At 42.2% G+C, this 21,644-nt stretch overlaps 2 protein-coding genes across 7 annotated transcripts in view; both read right to left on the minus strand.

The window, feature by feature from the left end:
• gtf3c5 (general transcription factor IIIC, polypeptide 5) overlaps positions 1 to 281 on the minus strand; it is a 43,250-nt gene extending 42,969 nt beyond the window's left edge. The window contains exon 1 of the mRNA XM_043720600.1: positions 51 to 281. Coding sequence (XP_043576535.1) covers positions 51 to 227 — 177 coding nt within the window. The 5' untranslated portion in view covers positions 228 to 281. The remainder of the gene's footprint in view (positions 1 to 50) is intronic.
• Positions 282 to 1,979: 1,698 nt separating this feature from the next.
• tsc1b (TSC complex subunit 1b) overlaps positions 1,980 to 21,644 on the minus strand; it is a 34,543-nt gene continuing 14,878 nt past the window's right edge. For 4 of the 6 annotated variants that reach the window (XM_043720608.1, XM_043720605.1, XM_043720609.1 and 1 more), the window contains exons 10-22: positions 21,235 to 21,347; positions 19,888 to 19,969; positions 19,158 to 19,262; positions 15,965 to 16,571; positions 15,045 to 15,092; positions 13,213 to 13,256; positions 10,264 to 10,430; positions 8,765 to 8,947; positions 7,168 to 7,278; positions 6,523 to 6,645; positions 5,024 to 5,217; positions 4,079 to 4,237; positions 1,980 to 3,316 (exon numbers count right to left, since the gene is read on the minus strand). In XM_043720608.1, coding sequence (XP_043576543.1) covers positions 2,851 to 3,316; positions 4,079 to 4,237; positions 5,024 to 5,217; positions 6,523 to 6,645; positions 7,168 to 7,278; positions 8,765 to 8,947; positions 10,264 to 10,430; positions 13,213 to 13,256; positions 15,045 to 15,092; positions 15,965 to 16,571; positions 19,158 to 19,262; positions 19,888 to 19,969; positions 21,235 to 21,347 — 2,402 coding nt within the window. In that variant the 3' untranslated portion in view covers positions 1,980 to 2,850. Of the gene's footprint in view, positions 3,317 to 4,078; positions 4,238 to 4,792; positions 4,823 to 5,023; positions 5,218 to 6,522; positions 6,646 to 7,167; positions 7,279 to 8,764; positions 8,948 to 10,263; positions 10,431 to 13,212; positions 13,257 to 15,044; positions 15,093 to 15,964; positions 16,572 to 19,157; positions 19,263 to 19,887; positions 19,970 to 21,234; positions 21,348 to 21,644 lie in introns of all 6 variants that reach the window. The other 2 variants (XM_043720606.1, XM_043720607.1) reach the window with 2 other exon arrangements.

Consider the following 21,644-nt stretch of genomic DNA (forward strand, 5'->3'; position numbering starts at 1 on the left):
GGGGGTGGTGGGGGGATGGGGGGGGGGATGGGGGTGGGGGAGGCTCTTACCCGGGACACCCCCTCCTCTCCCCCCAGGGTATCCAGCATCTTCCGCGGATCGCGAACGGCCCCCGGATACTCGGCGCAGACCAGCCGCTTGTCCGGGTCAAACCGGAGCCTGATCGCCGTGGCCTGAGCTCCGGGGCCTGGCGCCGAACACTGGCCGGAGCCGGACTCGGACTCCATCCTCCCCCCGCCGCCGCCGTGTGTATCAACATCCGGCCCCACACACCTACCGCCTCCGACTGGAGAGCAGCGGGTCGAACAGAAAGTCCGGGCAACAACAACAAAGGTTCCGCTTCAAGCTCCTCCTCACATTAAATTATATATATGTACAATAAAAATGTATGGTTTGGTTTGCATATATATGGTCATAATTTCTATCATGTTACTGATAATTCTAATCCTTTCTTATATACATTTTGATAATACACGTAATATCTAGAAATATTAAAATTTTGTTTTACTTAATGTCATTTTATTAATGGAACCCTCTTGCATAGCTATTGTATACTGTGTTTTTCAATAATCTTCAAGCAGTCACGGTCATTTTGAAGGTTAACTGGTGTTTAAATACCAAGAGTTAGCCTGCCTCAAAGTGCTGCTCAGAACGATTACCAGGGAAAAATATAGTATTAATGGAAAATAGGGCTTTTAGAACTTGTTTTCCTATAAGGGTAGAGAACATAGGCCTTGAGAAATTTTCTGCTATTCCTATCAGAGAGGTTTTGTAAATAGATGAGGCATGTTTTGAGTTGTTAACTAAAAGATTTATTTAGTTTGAACTGTAGTCCCAGGTGTGTAGGAACACCCACAGTTGTGTTAGGGAAGTTGTTTCAGGATTATTATCTAACATAATTGAAGGAATAGCAATATATTTCCAAGTCAAGACAGTTTGTGACTTGGAATGTAATTTGTAAGTGGTATTGTTCCCATGTACCCTTGTCCTTTAAGATGGTAAAGGTCATGGTTTGGAAAGTGCTGTCTAAGGAGCCTTGGTAAATAATCTTGTAGATGTTACACACTGCTGTTACTATGGAGTGAGTGAAGTATAGTGCCCAGTCAAGCAGGTTGCTTTGTTCTGGATGATGTCACATTTCTCAAGTGTTGTTGGAGCTGCTCATCCAGGCAAATGGGGAACTTTCCATCTCACACCTAACTTGTGTCTTGTAGTTGACAGGCTTTGGGGAAAGACTGGTTTCTCAGGATTCCTATCCTCTGACATATCTTTTGTAACCACAGTATTTATATGGCTAGTCCAGTGTTTCTGGTTAATGGTAATCCCCACGATGTTGATTGTGTAGACTCAGTGATAGTAATGCCAGTGAACATCAAAAGGCGATGCTTAGATTCTCTCAGCAGAGATGATCATTGTCTGGCAGCTGTATTGCACAAATATTACTTGCCACTTATCAGACCAAATCTCTATATTATCCTAGACTTGCTGTGCTTGGATATGGACTACTTCAATGTTTGAGGAGATGCATTTAAATTATGTTGGTAATCTTTGTTTAATAATCCATTCCTGGAATCCTACTTAGGTTAGATCATTTAGATCCCACTTAGTCAAGAATAATACATGCTTCAATGTTTTATTAAAATTTTTGAAACAGGGAGTAAACTATGTTCTAGTGAAACCTGTAGTTTGCTCTAACTTGTTTATTTTCATAACAAACTATGCACAGTTATAGTCAAATGTACACATATCAGCTCATATGAAACCTCCAAGGATGGAATATGACAACTATTCAATTTTGAAGCACACCTCACTTGATACAAGACCTCACCATGCTACCTAAGATTTTGGATCACTGTGCTCATATTCCAGATCACAGGAGTGTAGGCTCAACCTTAGACAGACCTTTACAGTGTATGAGAAGTCAGCTCAGATGACAATGAACAGGAGAGGTAAATAAATCAAAACCAAGAGAGAGTTGCAAGTGTGGAGGGTAGCCCTTTATTAAATCACTGCGCAATATTCATCATCAACTTAACTTCAAACCCCCACCCCTCCCAAAAAAAATACTGAGTCTGAGTAGGCAGACAAACCCTCCCCCTTCCAGTGGCCACCCCACCCTCCGAAAGACAGACATATTTGGCAGAGAACACTGAACACCACTCCTAACTTCAAATGGAGAGTCAGGGTCTCTCGTTCAAATCCACGAGTAGTTCTGCCCCCGGTCTCTGGCTTGATTTCAATTGGCGAGTAACTTCAACAGTCTAAATCATCACAGCTTGGAAAGCAATGACTGGAAATGTCAGGATAAAAGTAAGGAGGTTTGAAATCACAGCACTGTTTCATTATTTAAAGTCTTGATACAAAGATCCTGCGGGGAAGTTGGTCCAGCCTATATTTTCTTTTGAACACCGCAAGAGAATTCATCCGCTTGTACGACAAACGTCTTTAAGGTCACACCTCCAGCCCAACTGAAGAGGAGCAGTCCGATTGGGTCAGCAGCAAGCATTTGAAGGGGAGGGAGTAGAAAAGGTTCCAATCAGATGTTCCATCATACCTGGGTGGCCATCATCTACAGACATACCATACGTACAACATAATGTAGTGCAAAACATGAAAGACAACTTATTTGTTCACAGTTACACAGGGATTTGATGTCAAGTTTTTTTTGCATTTTTTTTCCTCTTGGGATATATAAACATTCCACTGAAGGGAGCACGTGACCCTTAACTGGATTGTACCTTGTTATAAACTTACGACATGCTTACAAAGCAAAGCAGGCATTAACTGCTCAGAATAATACTGACTACGTTTCTTTGCTTCCCGACCCACTCCCCTCCCCCCGCACCCTCATTAATTCTGGTCATGATGTGTTCCATCATAGTCCATTATGCTGAGCTGTCTGACGCTTTCTGGACTGGACACCTGCAATTTCATGGGCCCAAGCGAGTCTCCCAGCTCCACGCTGTACTCTGTTTTGAGGGAGTCAAAGAGGCTGTCCATCTTGGGCCGCTCGTTGTCACACTGGCTCTCGCTCTTGTTCCTGAACAGCTCACGGGCACGCATTCCGAGGAGACTCTTTGAGCTGGGGTAGGAACCGACTGTGACTGGGGCGGTGGGCTGCTCCAGGAGGTTTGGGCTCAGGGTTCCTTGACTGACCCCCCCTTGCTCCGCCACCATCAGGGAAGGCTGTAGCTTTCTTTCGGGAGACCGGTCAGTCGAGGTGCTGGGGCGCACAGCAGGCTGCACTTGATGGTTTGCGCTCTCCGTATCTGGGCTCTTATCAAATGAGTCAGAAATGGCACTGGTGTTTTCAGACCTATTTTGTTAAAAAAAAAAGGATAAGGACAGCGAAAGTCTTTTAGTTAATGCTCTGCAAACTTGATATGGATATTATTAGAGCTCAGATTTTGTTGTGTAAATATTGCAAAGTCAGAAGTCAGACGCCACCAGGATATAGTCCAACAGATTCATTTGAAATCACAAGTTTTCAGAGCAGCACTCCAAATATTTGAGATTTTAAATAAGCCCGTTGGACTATAACCTGGTGTCGTCTGACTTCTGGCTTTGTCCACCCCAACACCAGCACCTTCACATCATAAATTTTGCAGAGGCACACTTCTGGTCTATACCTGGGTTTGTGATTTGTAAGACCATCTTCTCAACTCAATTCATATTGGACTCAAAATGTTTACTGTGTTTCTCTCTGCACAGATGGTGTCAGTCCAGCTGTGTTTTTCCAGCAGTTTGTGTTTCTTATTTAATAAGGAGATTAAGAATGAGATTGCATGCGGGGCCACACGTGTTTTAAAGGAAACATGTAAATCCATGTAAAATACAAGGTACAAATTGGAATCCTATTAGTAATTTTTTTCCATTTGGGGATCATGCTGTAAATTTTAGTTTGTTACAATCCCTGCCATAATGTCTTGCCACTATTCATCCATCAAGGGTATTTCATGTAGAATCCTTACAGCAGTCAGTCTGAATCATATCAGGACTCCAGGATGTGGTGTAAAAGAGCAGCATGTCAACTCAATTTAAGTCACCCCAATTTAACTTAAAGGTAGAAATATCTCACATGTCCTCTACAGGCCGAGGTGTTCTTTCTGCTGGCACTGGCTTCTCTGGAGGTCCGGCCCGTTCCAACTTGCTGTAGAGTTCCAGGATTTCGCATTGTAGAGTCTGCGTTATCCGTTTCTGGGCTTCATAGCGGCTTTCTGCTGCCTGCAGCTCTCCACTGGAAACAAACAGACCCTGGAACATTCAGTTTCAGCTGAATGCCACCCAGTACCCAAACACTGCAGCCGAACTGCACGGTTATTTCAGTTCTTTCACAATGGGCATACTGAGGAAACAGTCAATCCATTCTTTAAACAAGAGACACCATAGAATCCCTACATTGTGGAAGCAGGCCATTCAGCCCATAGTTCCATATCGACCCTCCGTGGAGCATCCCACCCAGACCCACCTGCCTACCCTATCCCTGTAACTTCCCAAAACTAATCCACCTAGCACATCCCAGGACACTAGGGGCAATTTAGCATGAGCAATCCACCCTATCCTGTACAGCTTTGGACTGCAAGAGGAAACTGGAGCACCTGGAGGAAACCCACGCAGACACGTGGAGAATGTGCAAACTCCACCCAGACAGTCGCCAGAGGCTGGAATCGAACCTGGGTCCCTGATGCTGTGAGGCAGCAATGCTCCAGCCACTGTGCCACCCAAAGGAGGGTCAAAAGATTAAATGCACTAACCCCTTACCCATCCCGTGCAAAACACTCGCCCACCATACCTGGCCATGTTTTTGACATTCTCCAGATATTTCTTTTGCTCCAGGAAAAGGTGCTCTTTCTTTGTCAGATGGTTTTCCAGCTCCGTTATTCGCCAGAGGCTGGAATCGAATCTGGGTCCCTGATGCTGTGAGGCAGCAATGCTCCAGCCACTGTGCCACCCAAAAGGATGGTCAAAAGATTAAATGCACTAACCCCTTACCCACCCCGTGCCAAACACTCGCCCACCATACCTGGCCATGTTTTTGACATTCTCCAGATATTTCTTTTGCTCCAGGAAAAGGTGCTCTTTCTTTGTCAGATGGTTTTCCAGCTCCGTTATACGGCGTTGCGATGCCTCCAATCTTTGGTTTTGCTGCTGAATGCGGTGCTTCATCTTCTCCCTCTCTCGGACTAAAGAAATCTGCAGCATCTCCGCCTCTGCTGCCTGAACAAATCGATGAGAGCAGAAGATGTACTTAAATACAGGGAGCTTTTATACAGATTAGCAGAACTTCCCCATGTTTTGTGCTTATTGACAACTGAGTCAGAGCAAGATACAAGTTGGCACATGACCTTTTTCTCATGTGCCCACCTGAACAGACGGCTCAACATCTCAGGCGGGGCTGCCCCTCGCAACAGAAAACATTTGTCCATATTTATAACGGAATTAGCCTATGTAAACTTACACCCTCCTACCAGTGGAAGCAGTACAGCACTGTTGAGAACGTGTAGTCACGGAATGGCTATATGATAAAGGCTTGTTCCACTAAATGTAATTAGGAACACAGAAAAGGATGTTGATGGAGTTAGACAAAGGGAGGAGGGCTCAAGTGCACTGGTAATGTGTCCAATTAAGTAGCATATCTATGTGGATAATACAAAATAATGATGTGGAGATGCCGGTGGTGGACTGGGATGGACAAAGTTAAAACTCACAACACCAGGCTGTAGACCAACAGGTTTAACTGGAAGCATGAGCTTTCAGGGCGCTGCTCCTTCATCAGATGGTTCACCTGAAGAAGGAGCAGTGCTCTGAAAGCTGGTGCTTCCAATTAAACCTGTTGGACTATAACCTGGTGTTGTGTGATTTTTAACTTAATACAAAATAATGATTCTAAAACAGAAACTTAATTAAATCTACTGCCTTTGCCCAATCAATAATGTGCATTAATACAGTTTTTTTAAACATGGTAAAAGTAGTCCCAAGGCACTTCACAGGAATACAAGACAAAATTCAACACCAAGCTGTTTGCTCAGGCTGGTCAAAGAGGTATGGTTTATGGAGTGACTGTGAGGAGCACACAGAGTGGAAGGAAATTTAGGGAGAGAATTGTAGAGCTCATGACCCCGACAACCAAAGCGATTCCACCAATGAGTGGGGAGGAAAATTAGGCATATATAATGGACCAAACTCAGAATAGTGCAGAGATTAGAGTTGATAAGCTGGGAATGGTGAAAAAGATAGCAAGGAATAAAGTATGGAAGGATTTGAACACCAAGATGAAAATTTTAGAAATCAAGTAAGGATTTTCACAGTTTAATATGCTTTACTTAGTCCAAATACCCATGTTCAACTCTACAAGGGATTGAATTGTAAAACCTTAAAAGTTATAGTTTTCTTAACCCTAAGTACTATTCTTACAGATTTGACTTGTATCACCAGTGATTATGAGTTTCATACAGTATTCCTGAACATGAATGATCATTGCCTTAAACACACAAACTTTCAATGCTTTGCGATTATCCTTACCTTAGCAGATCCCATCTGAGAATGCAGCAACCTCTCCATATGTAGCTCATTCACTTCACTCAGGAGCAGCAGCTGCTTGTTCAACCATTCCATTTGCTGCTGTACAGACTGAGTGCTGGTAAACTAGGAATAATTCAGTGAAATGATCAGCCTTTTACTGGTGCACTCAGGCCTGAAGAATGACAACAGAAACTGGAGAGTAATCTTTCAAATCTCCTCTGGGATCCCTGCGAGGCCAAGAACTATGGAACATGCACCACTTAACCAACAGTATAGAGGGAGCTTTACTCTGTATCTAGCCCCATGCTGTACCTCTCTGAGGAATGTTTGATGGGGACAGTATGAAGGAAACTTTACCTACAGTTTTACAATAGTAAAGACAGCTTTAACTTCAGTTTGAGAGAGCTCTACTCTGTATCTAACCCCATGTGGCCATTGACAAACCTAGCAGACATCCACAGCTTCGATGGTTATAAGCGTGGGCTACCTGCACAGAATGGCAGAAAGGGCTGGGTATGGAACAATTCGCAGAGGTTTCACAGGCAGAGGAATCTTCAACTATAAACCATACACTGAAGGAGTTGGCGCCAACTGCGGTTGGATATAGGCCAGTTCAGGCTTTAAGCAGATGGTCACACCCCTCACCTTCTCAGTCATTTGGTTCAGCAGATATGCAGTGTTACAGGCTTTGTTATTGGCCTTCTGTAGTTCCAGTTTCAACTCCCCAATCATCTTCTGACAATCCTGTAGTTTATTCTAAAAGGAAAAAGGTACAATACACACTCGAGTTTGGTGGAAATTAAACAAACAAAGAATGAACCCACAAAGGCCACTAAGTCCTTCATCCTTGTTCCCGGCACAAACTTGGTTAAAGCACGTACTCAGGAAACAGGAGACCCTGGTCAGTGATCTATTTAATTTAGGAATTTAATTTAGGAATATCAGACTAATCTGTGAATTAAGCAACAGAAGTGGGGGCAGAATCTATTACAAAAGATTGCAAGAGAAAACCAGATAATTATCTCAACTGATAATCTGTGGGCGGCACGGTGGCACAGTGGTTAGCACTGCTGCCTCACAGCGCCAGAGACCCAGGTTCAATTCCCGACTCAGGCGACTGACTGTGTGGAGTTTGCAACAGCAATTGGCAAGGTGTAGACTGGAATGAATGACAGTGTTCTGTACATTTTGTTAAAAATAAATCTTCTGCTTTACAATATTCCCCCTAAAAATCGTGCTTAATAATCTTGAACAATGTCAATTGGAATCAGTGGTTAGCATTGCTGCCTCACAGCACCAGAGACCCGGGTTCAATTCCTGCCTCAAGTGACTAACAGTGTGGAGTTTGCACATTCTCCCCGTGTCTGCGTGGGTTTCCTCCGGGTACTCCGGTTTCCTCCCACAGTCCAAAGATGTGCAGGTCAGGTGAATTGGCCATGCTAAATTGCCCGTAGTGTTAGGTTAAAAGGGGTAAATGTAGGGGTATGGGTGGGTTGCGCTTCGGCGGGTCGGTGTGGACTTGTTGGGCCGAAGGGCCTGTTTCCACGCTGTAAGTAATCTAATCTAATCTAATCTAATCAAAAAAAATTTGCAGGGTTGTGGTCAAAAGACAAGGCGCTGAGTAAGTTTGAGAGAGCTGGTGCAGGTATGATCAGCTGAATGAGGTCCTTCCACATTGTAACACTGTGGAATCTGATGTACATTGCACCCAGCCATGAACTCTATTATTCCCTCGAATGTATAAACATCATCAGAAGTTACACCCTTATGATTTGGATGCCCTCCACAGGCGTCTGGACAAAGACACTCTCTCTCTATTGCAGTAACTCATCACTACTGTCAAAGCCAATTAGGAATGATAAATGCCAGCCATACCCATTATACAAATGCATTTGTAATATAAAACTGTGAAGTACAATCTCATGAGTGTGCAAGAACTCTGTAAATACAGACTCACTTGAATTTCACTGGTTAGTAAACTTTCAGACTGATTAGGTGGATGGTATGTAAAATGTCAGAGTATTTTACAGCATGGAATGAGGCCTTTGGCCCTTCTGGTTTGTGCTGGTCATCAAACATCCATGTGTTCTAATCCCGTTTTCCTGCACTCAGCAATTAACCACAGGTCAGAGCTTCAGCTCTGGTGTTAACAGAAGATAAAGGAGTCTCTACTATCTAGTTTAACCTCACCCTATTCCTTTCCCAATAGGAAAACAGCTTCTGTCCATGAGCTGTGCTGTACCTGTAACTCCTGGCAGCTGGCTCGATAGTCACCTCGCTCCTTCTGCAAGTCTGCGATCTGGCTGTTGAGATGCTTGACAATAGATTCCTTCTCTTCTCGCAGCAGCCGAGACTGATTCTGCTCGATGAACAAACTGTGCTTGAGGGATCCAATGTCCAATTCCTGGAGTTTCAGCTGGTCCTTCTGCACACAGAATTGGTCACAAGAGGGATAGAGGCTTAGGTTGCTCACAGCAGTGAAACGTAAACTTCATTTTGTCCTCAATCAATGAGGAAAGCTATAATCACCACCACAAGTCTCCGGTTCATCCGGCCCATATTAAAGCTTTGACAAGCTTCTGAACTTGCTGCTGTTGACTCCTACCATATGAGGTGCCAAAAGCCCATATTTCATAAATCATAGAATCCCTACAGTGTGGAAGCAGGCCATTCGGCCCATCAAGTCCATATTGACTGTCCAAAGAGCATCTCACCCAGACTCACCGTTCCCAGTCCTATCCTTGCAACCCTGCATTTTGCATGGCTAACCTACCTAGCCTGAAAATCCCTTGACATGATGGGCAAATTCCCATGTCCAATCCTGCACATCTTTGGACAATGGGTGGAAACCAGAGCAGCTGGAGGAAACGCACACAAAGAAGTGCAAGTTCCATGCAGACAGTCATCCAAGGGTGGAATCTGACACTGTGAGACAGCAGTGCTAACCACTGAGAATTAACAGCCTGACTACATCAGGGTTCCAGGACAAGGTGGGGGGGCGGGACTCAAATGTAACCAATGTACACACAGCAAGATCCCACAAACAAGGCATAGAAATGATTAGATGAGCGATCTTGGTCACATTGATCATGTCATCAGGAAGGCACCTTCTTCTTCCAATGACCCCAAGGGATCTCTTATACCCATTTCCCTCACTGGTTTAACATTTACAGAGGAGAGGAAACTCTCCTAATCATACATATTAACTGGGAGCAGGAATAGACCATTCAGCACCTGGAGCCTGTTGCACCATCCTATAAGATCGCGGCTGATCTCATTACTCTACATTCTCTCACTGTACCCAGTTCTGCTAAACACAAAACTCAAGAACTCTGCTTCTACCACATATCAGGAAAAGTGTTCCAAGTACTCATGACCCTCTGCATCTCTGTCTCAAATGTCCCAGAGTTTGAGATTCTCCCACAACAGGAAGCATCCATTTCCACACATATCCTGTCAACACTCCTTATGATTGTGCATGTTTCAAATCAAGTTGCCTCTTTCCTTCGAAACTTGTGGATATAAGTCTAGGTGTCCAGCCTTTCCTCATTAAACAAAATACATCTATTGAATCCCAGATAAAGATGAACAAAGAGGGCAAAGAAAAAGCAGAAGAGAGTCATGAGGGGTTTTCTTACAGATATGAACATTGTCACAAGTGCAGCTGCTGGAACCTACAGTGAGCCTGTCCATGGATACCTAACAAGATAATGCATTATAATTCTCTTTTTAAAGCCTCACCATAGCTAAGTTTTGTTCCTCCAGTGCAGTTGCTTTGAGAATTTTGCGCAGCAGACGCCTATTCCGAACAGCATGCTGCTCTCGCTTGTAGCGTTCATACAGTAGCTGGTTGTGCAATAAAATTAGCTGATTCCTAAGCCTTTGTAGTTCATCCATGGGGACAGAACCTGAGATCAATTGAACAGTGTTAGAAACAGCTTTTAGATAAACTTTGACAGCTTTGATAAAGGGTCAGTTAGACTCGAAACGTCAGCTCTTTTCTCTCCTTACAGATGCTGCCAGACCTGCTGAGATTTTCCAGCATTTTCTCTTTTGGTTTTAGATAAGCTTCCCGTTTTGCTGCATTATGTTAATAACAATTTGACCGGACTTCAAAAAATTACCAAATCCAAAGACCTGTGCATCAGCTACAAATAACCTGCATTTAAATAGCACTCCACAGCACTTCACAACTGACACAATCTGATATAGAGTGTTTTGACAGGAGGTGGAGAGATGTGAATGGGAGTGGAGAGGGGAAACGAGAATTTCACCACAGGCACATTCACAAATGTTGAGGCAATGCAAATCAGCATAAGAGACCAAAATTTGGAAACACGCGTTGTGCTAAACTCTTGATTTATGAAGGGTGTGACCACATCCTGGCACCTTGGATCTCACTGTAGCTCACTTGGTGTCCAGCAGCTTCCACATGCTACAGCTACAACACATCACTCAACCTGCCATCTGTATCATACTCTAAGTTATTAACCTAACAAGTGATTTATAAGAAAGGGAAAGAAAAACCTCAACACAAAACAAACATCTTATTTTTACTCAAAAGACTATAAATACTCACCAATCCTACACCCCTATCAGATTCTTTGCTTGGGTAAGAGCAACCAAACATCTCTTTCCTGCCCTTACTTAACTCTGACATGCTCAACTCCAATACTCATGTGCTAAGTCATACTAAGTCGGTTACCTATATATGCATTCAACACAAAGGGTCTATCTCACTGAGTTAATAAGGATCCAGTTTATGCTGGTTCTCAAGTAGGCTACTCCACCAATGGAACTGCTTAAATCCCACAACCAGAGTGCCTAAATTCCAAGTTTGATTTTAGTGCCAACTATAAGCTAAATTAGGTTTACAAACATTAAATAGTTATACATATTCTTAACCAAAATGTACACATTCTCAATCTAAGACTCAACAGAATTTGCAAACTAACTTTATGTAGATTTATGATCAAATGTTCCTAGTCTGGAAATTGAAAAAACAAAGCTTTTATATGGAAGTTTTTACATTGCTTCCTTTGAGGAGAGAAAACCTCATCGCTTCTGACCCCAGTCAGGTCTCCTCTGAACTGTTGAAACTTTATTGCTGGAACAGCACAGCAGGTCAGGCAGCATCCAGGGAACAGGAGATTCGACGTTTCGGGCACAGGCTGAACTGCCCAAAAACCTTTAATCTCTGGATTCCCAAAGCTAAAAGGTCAACCCTTGATTACAATGAACCAGAAACAAGCAAAAAACAATTCCCTATCATAAACCAGTGCAGTACAAAATCTTCCATGAACACTCTAAGGGTTTCTGCTCTCTGACACATAATGAATTCATTACATCTGTTCCAGAAGGACTGTCTGATCCAGTTATATGTTTTAAACCTTTCAATAAAAAGTAACCCAGCCAAATGGCATTACTTTAAAAGTCGCACTCTTAAAATCGTATTAACATATTTTTATATAAATAGCACATAATAAGAACAACCATGCTTTAATTATTTATGTTTCCACTCGTGAGGGAGACCGCCTCAGAAGCAAACAGTGAAAAGACATTTGCAGTCTCTTATCTGTAACTCCCTGCTCCTTTGAAACTGAGGGAAGTCAATCTTTTTCATGTCTAAATTATTTATTTGCTTATTTGAATATTGTGGCCTGTGGGTTTGAAAAGAATTGTTCACAACACTGCTGTCCCATTCTAAACCAAAGCAGTGAGATGTGTTTGAAATCAGGAATGAGAGATCTGCACATGAAGAGGGAAGAGGATTTATACTTGGCACCAAAACTCCACAAAAACCTGGGCACTCAAGTGACTTAATAAAAACAAATTTTACCATTTCAGTTTTATGAAGAAGCTACTGATAGTTTGTAATTTTAATGAAAAATTGACAATTTTAAATAAGTATTAGTTCAGTAATCTAAGTACTGTGAACAAAGATACCTACTCACGTAGCATCGCTTCGTTTAGAAAGATAGAATCCCTTTAGTGTAGAAGCAAGACAATTGGTCAAGTCCACACATACCCATCACCCCACCCCCACTGATTCCCGACCTTATCCCTGTAATCCTACATTTACCATGGCTAACCCACCTAGCCAGCACTTCCCACAGCCAGTCCACCTAAAGTGGATTATGGGAGGAAACTGGAGCACAAAGAGGTTACCCAAACAGACACAGGATGAATGTGCAAGCTTCACACGGTCGCCTGAGGCTTGAATTGAACCCGGGTCCCTGGCGCTCTGAGACAGCAGTGCTAACCACTGAGCTACCATGCTGCCCCATTCTTCTCTGATATTTTAGACTCTCCCAATGAATGCCCAGCAATTCTCCAAACTTCCATCACAGTAACACAACCCTGGAAGCTGCTGCTCAGTGCCCACTGCATCGCTTTAGTGATTTATGAGAAGCTCGCACTACAGAGGTTCAGGGAACCTTCTCAAAACATGAGCCCATACTGCCTCAGTGTTGTTTTAAAGGATTTAGAAGCATAGGCAATGAGAGGGGATAATCTAGCACTTAAAACATTGCATTTACGCCACATTGCAATCAGTCTGCTTTTTAGAACTGTTTTGTTTAAACCTTTGTTCATAGTACTGGCTGCATCATTTGTGATTGATGTGTCAGCTTCACTCACCAGTTAAGCATTGCAACCCAGATAGCAGTCACGATAATATATGCAACATACCTCCAAAGTGAGTCCAATCTGCAGATTTGCTGGGCAAAGGCAATCTAAAATTAGTGCACAAAAACAAACAGTGAGAAAGATGATTCAGGTCAAGAACAGGTAACCAGCTTATCAACTAGAACTAATAGGCACTTGTGCAAACTTGCTAGTCACATAATAGTTAGCAAACTTCAATTGGTCAAGGACCGAAAAGGGAAAAAAGTCAACCTGAGATGTGACATTAGGTTACAAATCAACAATACAAAGTTATAGCTTTGTTAATAACAGTTTGGGGAATCTTACCAGCCTCCATCCCCCTTCCTTCCACCACTCACTGGTTTCTTTCCTGCAGCTGACGCTAGCAAATGAGTAGATGGATATCAGTGTGAAAATAGTACTCGGTTTGACATGGAATGTCTAGATAAGATTGGGTAAGCCTTCTACATGAAGACTCACATATAAAGAATGGTCAGCTGAGAGAAACAGTAAGTAAGAGGGAGTATATCCTGCTGGGGATCAGTGGGTGAGGAATTAGTACCACAGAGGAGAAAGGCTGTGAAAAATATGCTGAATCACTACCACTGATGGAAGTGGATGTGCCAACTACGCTCAGTCTCATTTTGAACTTCAGGTGGCTGTGGGTGAAACTCATCTCTGGTGCTGGGACACATGGCCTGGGCACGCACTGGGCTACAGTACAAATGGAATTCTGATGATAATAAAAAAAAGTGAGGATAAAAAAAAAAGTTCACCAAGATTCTCAACCACCACCACAACAAAACAACAATATCTTTAATTAACACAGCACATTTAAGTGCATAATATAGATTTATACTGGTTTTGCCTTTCATAGGGATTAAAGAGAAACAATGACAAAGATAGATTTAATCAACATTATCTTCAGATCCTCGGGGTGAGTGGGGTTTCCGATTTTGGTTAGATTCTGTGCTGTCCCTAACAGATGCCAGTGCTCGGCAATAGAATTACATGCCCAAAGTGGCAGGTATTTCCTGAGGTCAGATAGAGAAAGCCAAGAGGCATAATAAAACATTTGGTACAATACAGTAGATGCTCATGGACCAGAAGTCCACATACTATTCAGATTCAATCATGTAAAAGTAATATTGCAAACACTGATTGCAAGATTGGGCAAGAGTTTAAAAGTAAGGTTGAGAGATGTGCAATTTTTGTTTCAATGTTAGTATACATAAAATATTACTAAATTAGGAAACATCATCTGAGTTAATATAACACCAACCTTTAGTAACAAAACCTGGTTTGGAGGATCTGGGGTGGTAAGGGAGTCCCATTATTTGAACACTGACCTTGAAACGCCAAGTTTGAAAACTACTGCTGTCCCAATAGCAAAACAGAAAGGTCATTGCGATGAGAGAGGGAGGGGAGTGTGGTAGGAGTACTGTGGCAGCGCTTGGAAGGAAGAAAAAAAAATCAGCTGCCTGCTTCCGTAACTAAACACCCTCCAGTGACTTAACAGTTGGATGTGATATATCCCCAGTCAGTCAAACAGACTTATGTAGATTCCTCACAGTGTAGTCATTAAAATTTTGTTACATAATCTGCAACCATTTCACCCAGCAAACAGATTCTATTCATCCTGCCCATCTCCATGCTTGTACAACCAAGGAGCAAAAATATGAAGATAATAGTTAATAATGTCTCCCACCATGCTGTAGGAGTCTACACAAGCACAGGGAAACTCAAGATTCACCTAGGACATTGTGACTTCCCATTGATCAAATAAATTATCCACAGCAATCACAGAGTTAGAAACAATTAGTGGATTCAATTAATTATTGGTTATTATTTATCATGACAGCAAATTCCATACTTACCTGACCATTTTTCTTTGACTTTGGGGCTCATGCTGCACAGGACAAACTCTAAAACAAACATGGGGGACGCACTTCCATCAGTTAGCTTTCCTATTTAAATTGTTCAGCAACAGAAAATATCTTTAGGTGGCAAGTTGTACCAGCCACCCAACAGCAAAAAAAAAAACACCATGCCTGACACCTAAACTGGTGGTCAGAGGTGCAGCCAGTCCAAGACTAACTCATCAACAGCAGTTGGCAAGGAGATCAGGTGTAGACTGGAATGAATGACAGTGTTCTGTACATTTTGTTAAAAATAAATCTTCTGCTTTACAATATTCCCCCTAAAAATCGTGCTTAATAATCTTGAACAATGTCAATTGGAATCAGTGGTTAGCATTGCTGCCTCACAGCACCAGAGACCCGGGTTCAATTCCCGCCTCAGGCGACTGACTGTGTGGAGTTTGCACATTCTCCCCGTGTCTGCGTGGGTTTCCTCCGGGTACTCCGGTTTCCTCCCACAGTCCAAAGATGTGCAGGTCAGGTGAATTGGCCATGCTAAATTGCCCGTAGTGTTAGGTGCAGGGGTAAATGTAGGGGTATGGGGAGGGCATTTGCCTTCATTTGAAATGCAGAATTTGTATACTGCTGCACTTAAAATAAAAATGTTTTGAAACTTCATAAAAACCTGCATTTTTAAAGTGTTAAATTCTCATTTCCTTGGAACAATATAAAGCAGTTGGTTGAGGAATAATTGAAGGCCGGGGAGCACTAGAGAGAACTACACAGCTCTTCATTGAAAGAGTACTGTGAGATCTTTCATGTCCATCCAAGGAAGTTGACAGGGTCTAGGTTTAATGATTCCTTTGAAAAGATGGCAAGTGACAGTATGGCACTCAGTCAATACTCCAATGGTATTCCCCCATTCCCTCCCATCTTACCTGCTAAGCTCCTTCACATGTGCATCTCCCCCATGCTGAATAAGCTTGTCCAGCACATCGAGGGGTGAGATTGGCACAGGGGACTGCAACACTGGGTCCTCAGAGTGCTCGGCAGCTACCTTTTGCAGCTCAGAGGTCTTCTGTTTGATGAAGAGACTCGCAGTCTTGGGCAAAGCCAAATCGAAGAGGTGTTCATATGGGAGGGGATGACCACTACCAAGTGAAGGGTGCCTCAGTGCCTGGACCTTTAACAAAGGGCTGGGTGTAAAAACATCCAATGATGTTGAACCTGCTTTGAGCATCTCCTGTTTGACTGGGCTTCCAGAGCAATTCTCACTTGGCTTCTCAATGGGCATGAACCCCTGTTTGATAGGACATTGTTCTCGTCTGTGATGGTCTGACGCTTTGCAAGTTGAAGGCAGGGCTTGCTGGGGCTCGGGACACAGCCCCTGCTCACTGGCTGAAGAGTAAAATTCCTGCTCACGTTTCATCTGAGGACCAGTGAGTGTCTCAGTCCTGTGTTGAAATGGCGAGTCGAATCCTCCTCGAGTAACCAGGGACTGAAGATCCATGGGCGTAATTTCAGAAAGTTCATCAGCAATAGCAGCTGCCAAAATAAAAATGCAGATCTCATTATCAGTAAAACTCCTAGTACAGGCCTAACTGTATCACCCCTCACTTATCTGTATAGAGAATTGATCAGCTCTGCTTTAAGTCCACCTACCATTGTTAGTCAAGTAAAACAAAACAAATTGCATCAAAAATCATCTTTAACACAGTACAATGACTCTTAACAGTTCGCATGAGTATTAGACACAGTGCCACATAAAGGTGAAATTAGGACAAGTAAACAAAAGTTCAGGAGGTGGGCATTTTCAAGAGCATGTTGAAGATAGAGTTGGAAAGGTTTAGAGAGAGAAGAAAAGTAACTGAAGGTGTGCCTGCTATTTTATTAGTGGGCTGAAGGGAAATGCTGGAAATCGAACAGTGGCTGAGTATCAATTGCAATGTCACTGACCCTGCTCAGACTCCCTGTGAAGGACAAGACGCCAATTGAGAGAAAACAATTTTATCTTACTGCACATCACAAAAAGCCCAGATGAAATGCAACACCTCTAAAATGTTAGTTATTAAGTTTTTTTTGTGAAGTTGGTGCATTATCCCTTATTTGTTCAGATGCCAGGTTATTTTTCTTTACATCAAATAAATCACAAATTCAGTTATTTTGCTAATGTGTGTTAAAAGTTAACTCCTGTTACCCATTAGCTGGAACAAGAAACAGACTTGAACAAGTTATTTGGCCGATTTGAGCTGGAGATTTTTTTTTCCTATGAGTCATCAGCAGTACTCAGACTCTCCTGCCCTTCCTTTTGCTCAAAAACAAAACAAATTCTCTTCACCCTCCTCATTTGTGGAAGAGAATTCCATATTCTAAACTGCCTGTGTAAGGAATGTGTGTCTAAATTCTCAGTGTGCTCAAACATTAGACCCATCAAAAATAACAAACTTGCTTTTTTTTTTAAGTAATTGTTCATAGTGTGTGGAAGTCACTGGCTAGGCCAGCATTTATTGCCCTATCCAGAATTGCCCAGAGGGCAGTTAAGAGTCTTTCTTGAGAGTGTGTGGTCCACTCACGTCGGCCAGACCAGGTGAGAACAGCAGATTTCTTTCCCTGAATGATATTAGTGAGCCAGGTGGGTTTTTATGAAAGTCCAATGTTAACATGGTTACCAATGGGCCAGCATTTATTTTTTCACATTTGTATTAAATTAAAATTTCAGTACCTGCCATGGTGGGATTTGAACGATGTCTCTGGGTATCAGACCGGAGTTCTGGATTACTCAGCAAGTGATATTACTACAACAGCACCACCTCCCACTCTCACCTTTCATGGCCTTGGGACATCCCCAAACACTTTCAGCCATTAGTTTACCAATCAACTGTGGTTACATGTTGCTGACAGTGAAATACAAGATTGCTCAAAACAATAAAATAATGACAAATCTATTTTTGTTAACTAGCCAAGGCTCTTGGCAAAACCTAGTAGCTGTTTTCCAGCAATTAGGACGGGATCTTTGTATCTAATTGAGTAAGTAATTCTCACCCAAAAGAAACTCAGCCAGTCCATATACAAACAGACAAATTAAGCTGCAAATTCAGACTCTGAATCTGCTCCACCATTCAATACGATCATGACTGATCTCATTAAAACTTCAAATTCGCATTCCCATCCATCCTTGATAACCTTTAACGCACTTGCCTAACAATAACAATTATATATAAGAAATAAAGCTAACACTGAGTCCAACATGTCTTTACCAGATTTTGAAGTCGTCACATTGGACTCAAAATGTTAACTCTGTTTTGGTCTCCACAGATTTACCAGGTCTGCTGAGTTTCTCTCGCTGAAATTTTTATTTCAGGTTTTCAGCAGCTGCAGCATTTTAACTTTATTTAAGTCACACAAAAGATGATGTTTCCGACCAGGCAGCCTGTATTGTATTAGGTGCTTGATTAGTGGAGGGAGACCTGAACACCCAGGTCGGAGGGACAGGAGGTGGACAGCAATTAGTGTAACTAAAACATCAAACTTATACAAGGCCTCCCTTTCTTTTAAAAAGGCTATTGTTACTGTTTTCAGAACACAACACCCTTTTTCTTCCTTCCAATACCCTCCCCATATTCAAACCAAGATCATTGTTGCTTTCCCAAGATCTTAAGAGATAGTTAATAACTTCCCTAATTCAAACTCCACAAGTTGTCAAAATACCAGCTTGTCACTGCATCTCCTATTAAGAATTTGTACCTTTTCCAATTGTGTATGCGTTCTGCGTACAGGATATTGCTATCTAGATCTCAAAGTTTAAAAAAATTTAAAAACTGAGTGGAACTCTGAAGTATATGAAGAGAACAGTTAGAGAACTAATGCACTCCTGGTGAAGAATTGATCAGCATTCTATGGTCTTGGAAATTGGTTTGTCATCACAGATTATAAAATCGACATGGTTAACTTTAGGAGAACAAGGCAGGATTCTTTACAGAGATGCTTGGTATCTGTACCTTCAGGCAAGGGCAGAGAAACAGTTTGGAAATAATGAGGGGGGGGCGGGAAATAGGGATGGGAAGTCCTTCATAATCCCTGCATTCAAAACCCTTGGCTTGTCATTTTCAGCATTTGCTGCAAGGAATGTACCTTCTTCATTCTCCTTCTCCGTTCCATCTGGTTGTAGATTCAACCCCTTTATAACCTCCGGCAGCTCTTTCAAGGAGACAGTTTTGATGCTCTCATTCTCGAAGCCTGAATACAAAGACCAAGTAAAAAGAGAAGAAATTTGCTGGAGATAACATTGAAACAATATGCTTCCGATACACAAAATTGCTTGTGTAACAAGAAAGCTAATAATTCTGGTCTACGAAGGTCTCATAGTAAAATACCTACAAGACAATATTGCACAGACTGGTAACCTGATAAATACCCTGAAATTAAAAGGGTTTGATAAGGTAAACCTAGATAAGATGCTTGCACTGATATGACAAGACTAGAAACTATAAGACAGTCAATAATAAATCCAATACAGAATTCAGCAGAAACTTTACTTAAGACAGCGATACCTCCTACAATATTGAATGGTTGAGACAAATGACATGAATGGATTTTAAGGTGAAAACTGTAGATATGTATATGGTGATAGAGTAAAATGAAGGAAACTAAGGTGGAGTATAAACACCAGCAGAGACTAGTTGGGCCAAATGGCCTATTTCTGAGGTGTGTATGCATAAAATTAATTTCTAGAAACAAACTTTTATCAACCTCTCCCAATCTAGCTGGTTAATCCATTTTTCTTCATGCTGGAACGTACTTCGAGGAGAGGCAGAGCACCTCAATCGACTCAGAATATGGACAAAGCAGGCATTCCACTCACCACCTGGGCTGTCAGCGGCTCCTTTATCACTAGTCACATGCCGCTGTTTAATTAATGGCTTTCCACTCTCCAGTTTACCATCCTGTAACAGCAGTAAAAATAAGACATGATAGTGGTACACCACTGAGGCATTAAAAAAGCAACCGTATACAAATAGATAACAGGAATGCAAGGGTTCAATTAAGAACACCAGAGGAGGCTGCAATGGCAAGCATGTTTGCTGTAATTAATAATTGCAACAGGAGCTGAAACCTTCAAACCAAAGGAATCCTGAACAGGTCAAGTTAAAGAATCATATTACAGTGGAAGGAAAACAGGACAGAATATCAAAGACACACTGGAAAGAAACAACTTAGGACTTTGTTTTTCTTGGGAAATGAACAACAATAATAAAGGCAGTATTTCATTATCCTCCAAAAATTGCCCCAATAAAGAGTGAACTACATAATTGGGATTAGAGTTGCATGTAAACTAGACCAGGTAGGAAAGCTAGCACTTTCTTCCACAATAAAAGGAATAGTGACCCAGTTGGATATTTAAATCCACAACGTGGTAATTTTTGTTATCTTTTTTACCCATCATATATACTAAATTGAGTTTCGTGACTGTCAGGATTTGAACTTGCAATTTTTCAAATACTAGTCCAGAAGCTGACTGATAGGCCAGTGGAATATTGCTTAGACTGGCAGCCACAAAAGGTTCCCTAAGGCACAGAAGGGGATGAGGTAGAATGGGTGAGGTAGGGAAAAGAGTATGCAAAATAGTCTAGCAGTGCCAGAGAGCAGCAACTACCGGCAGTCTGCAGAGAGCTGGAGGAAGAATGCAATCACCATTCCAAATTCAGAGTGGACATTCTCACTTTAAAAGGGTAGCATACATGGAGGCACTGGTAGGATGACTTGCTCCAAGTCAAACATTTGGGAATCTCTGGATTCTGAGCAAAGCCCCTTAACATTGAACTGGGGAGCACCCACTGCACCCAGATCAATAAAACCAGCTATAAGAATAACTGAGCATGTTCAGAAGGGCTTCACTCATATCCACGCTGATTCCCACAGCAGCCCTTGCTAATAAATAAAGCTTGGAAACAGGAGAAATTATAGTGACATGTCAGGGATTGTGTGTGTGTGTGTGTGTGTGGGGGGGGGGGATGGAAAAGAGAGAATAGTTAAGATAGCCCAGATAAAAATGAAAAAGAAAAAGGCAGGAAGGCACACAGAACCTGCAATTAAAACACCTTTAAAATATTCCGTGGGCTTGTTTTGAGAACAGTATCTAACAGTGATGACTGATATTACTCAACCGTAAATTTGGATCAGTAAACACCACCCACCCAATGAATTTTACCTTTCTTGGCAGTGATGCTGCTGTTGGTAATGAACTGTGCATGAGCTCATCTGCAGGACATGGAGGGGGAGGGGAGAGAGTAGGTGCTTCAGTAGATGATCCTTTTCCACCTACTGCAAAAAGGAGACCAAAATTAACAAATTACACATTTACACCCTTAATCTCCCCACCAACTAATGATCATGTGTTCAAACCTTCCCTAACTTGTAGAAGTTAATTGCTGCAGATCAGAGGTTCAACGTGAACAACCTTCTCACAATGAAACATCATCACTTCTCTTTTCCTTTTGCTGATTGATCTCTTGTGTATTCAAAGTATTGTACATGTTTCAGTTCCATAGTAATAGAAGCAGGAGTAGGCCATTTGGCCCATCCAGGCTGAGTAAGATCATGGCTGATCTATCCATTGTC

The sequence above is a fragment of the Chiloscyllium plagiosum genome, chromosome 30 (assembly GCF_004010195.1).
Source record: "Chiloscyllium plagiosum isolate BGI_BamShark_2017 chromosome 30, ASM401019v2, whole genome shotgun sequence".
Lineage (NCBI taxonomy): Eukaryota > Metazoa > Chordata > Chondrichthyes > Orectolobiformes > Hemiscylliidae > Chiloscyllium > Chiloscyllium plagiosum.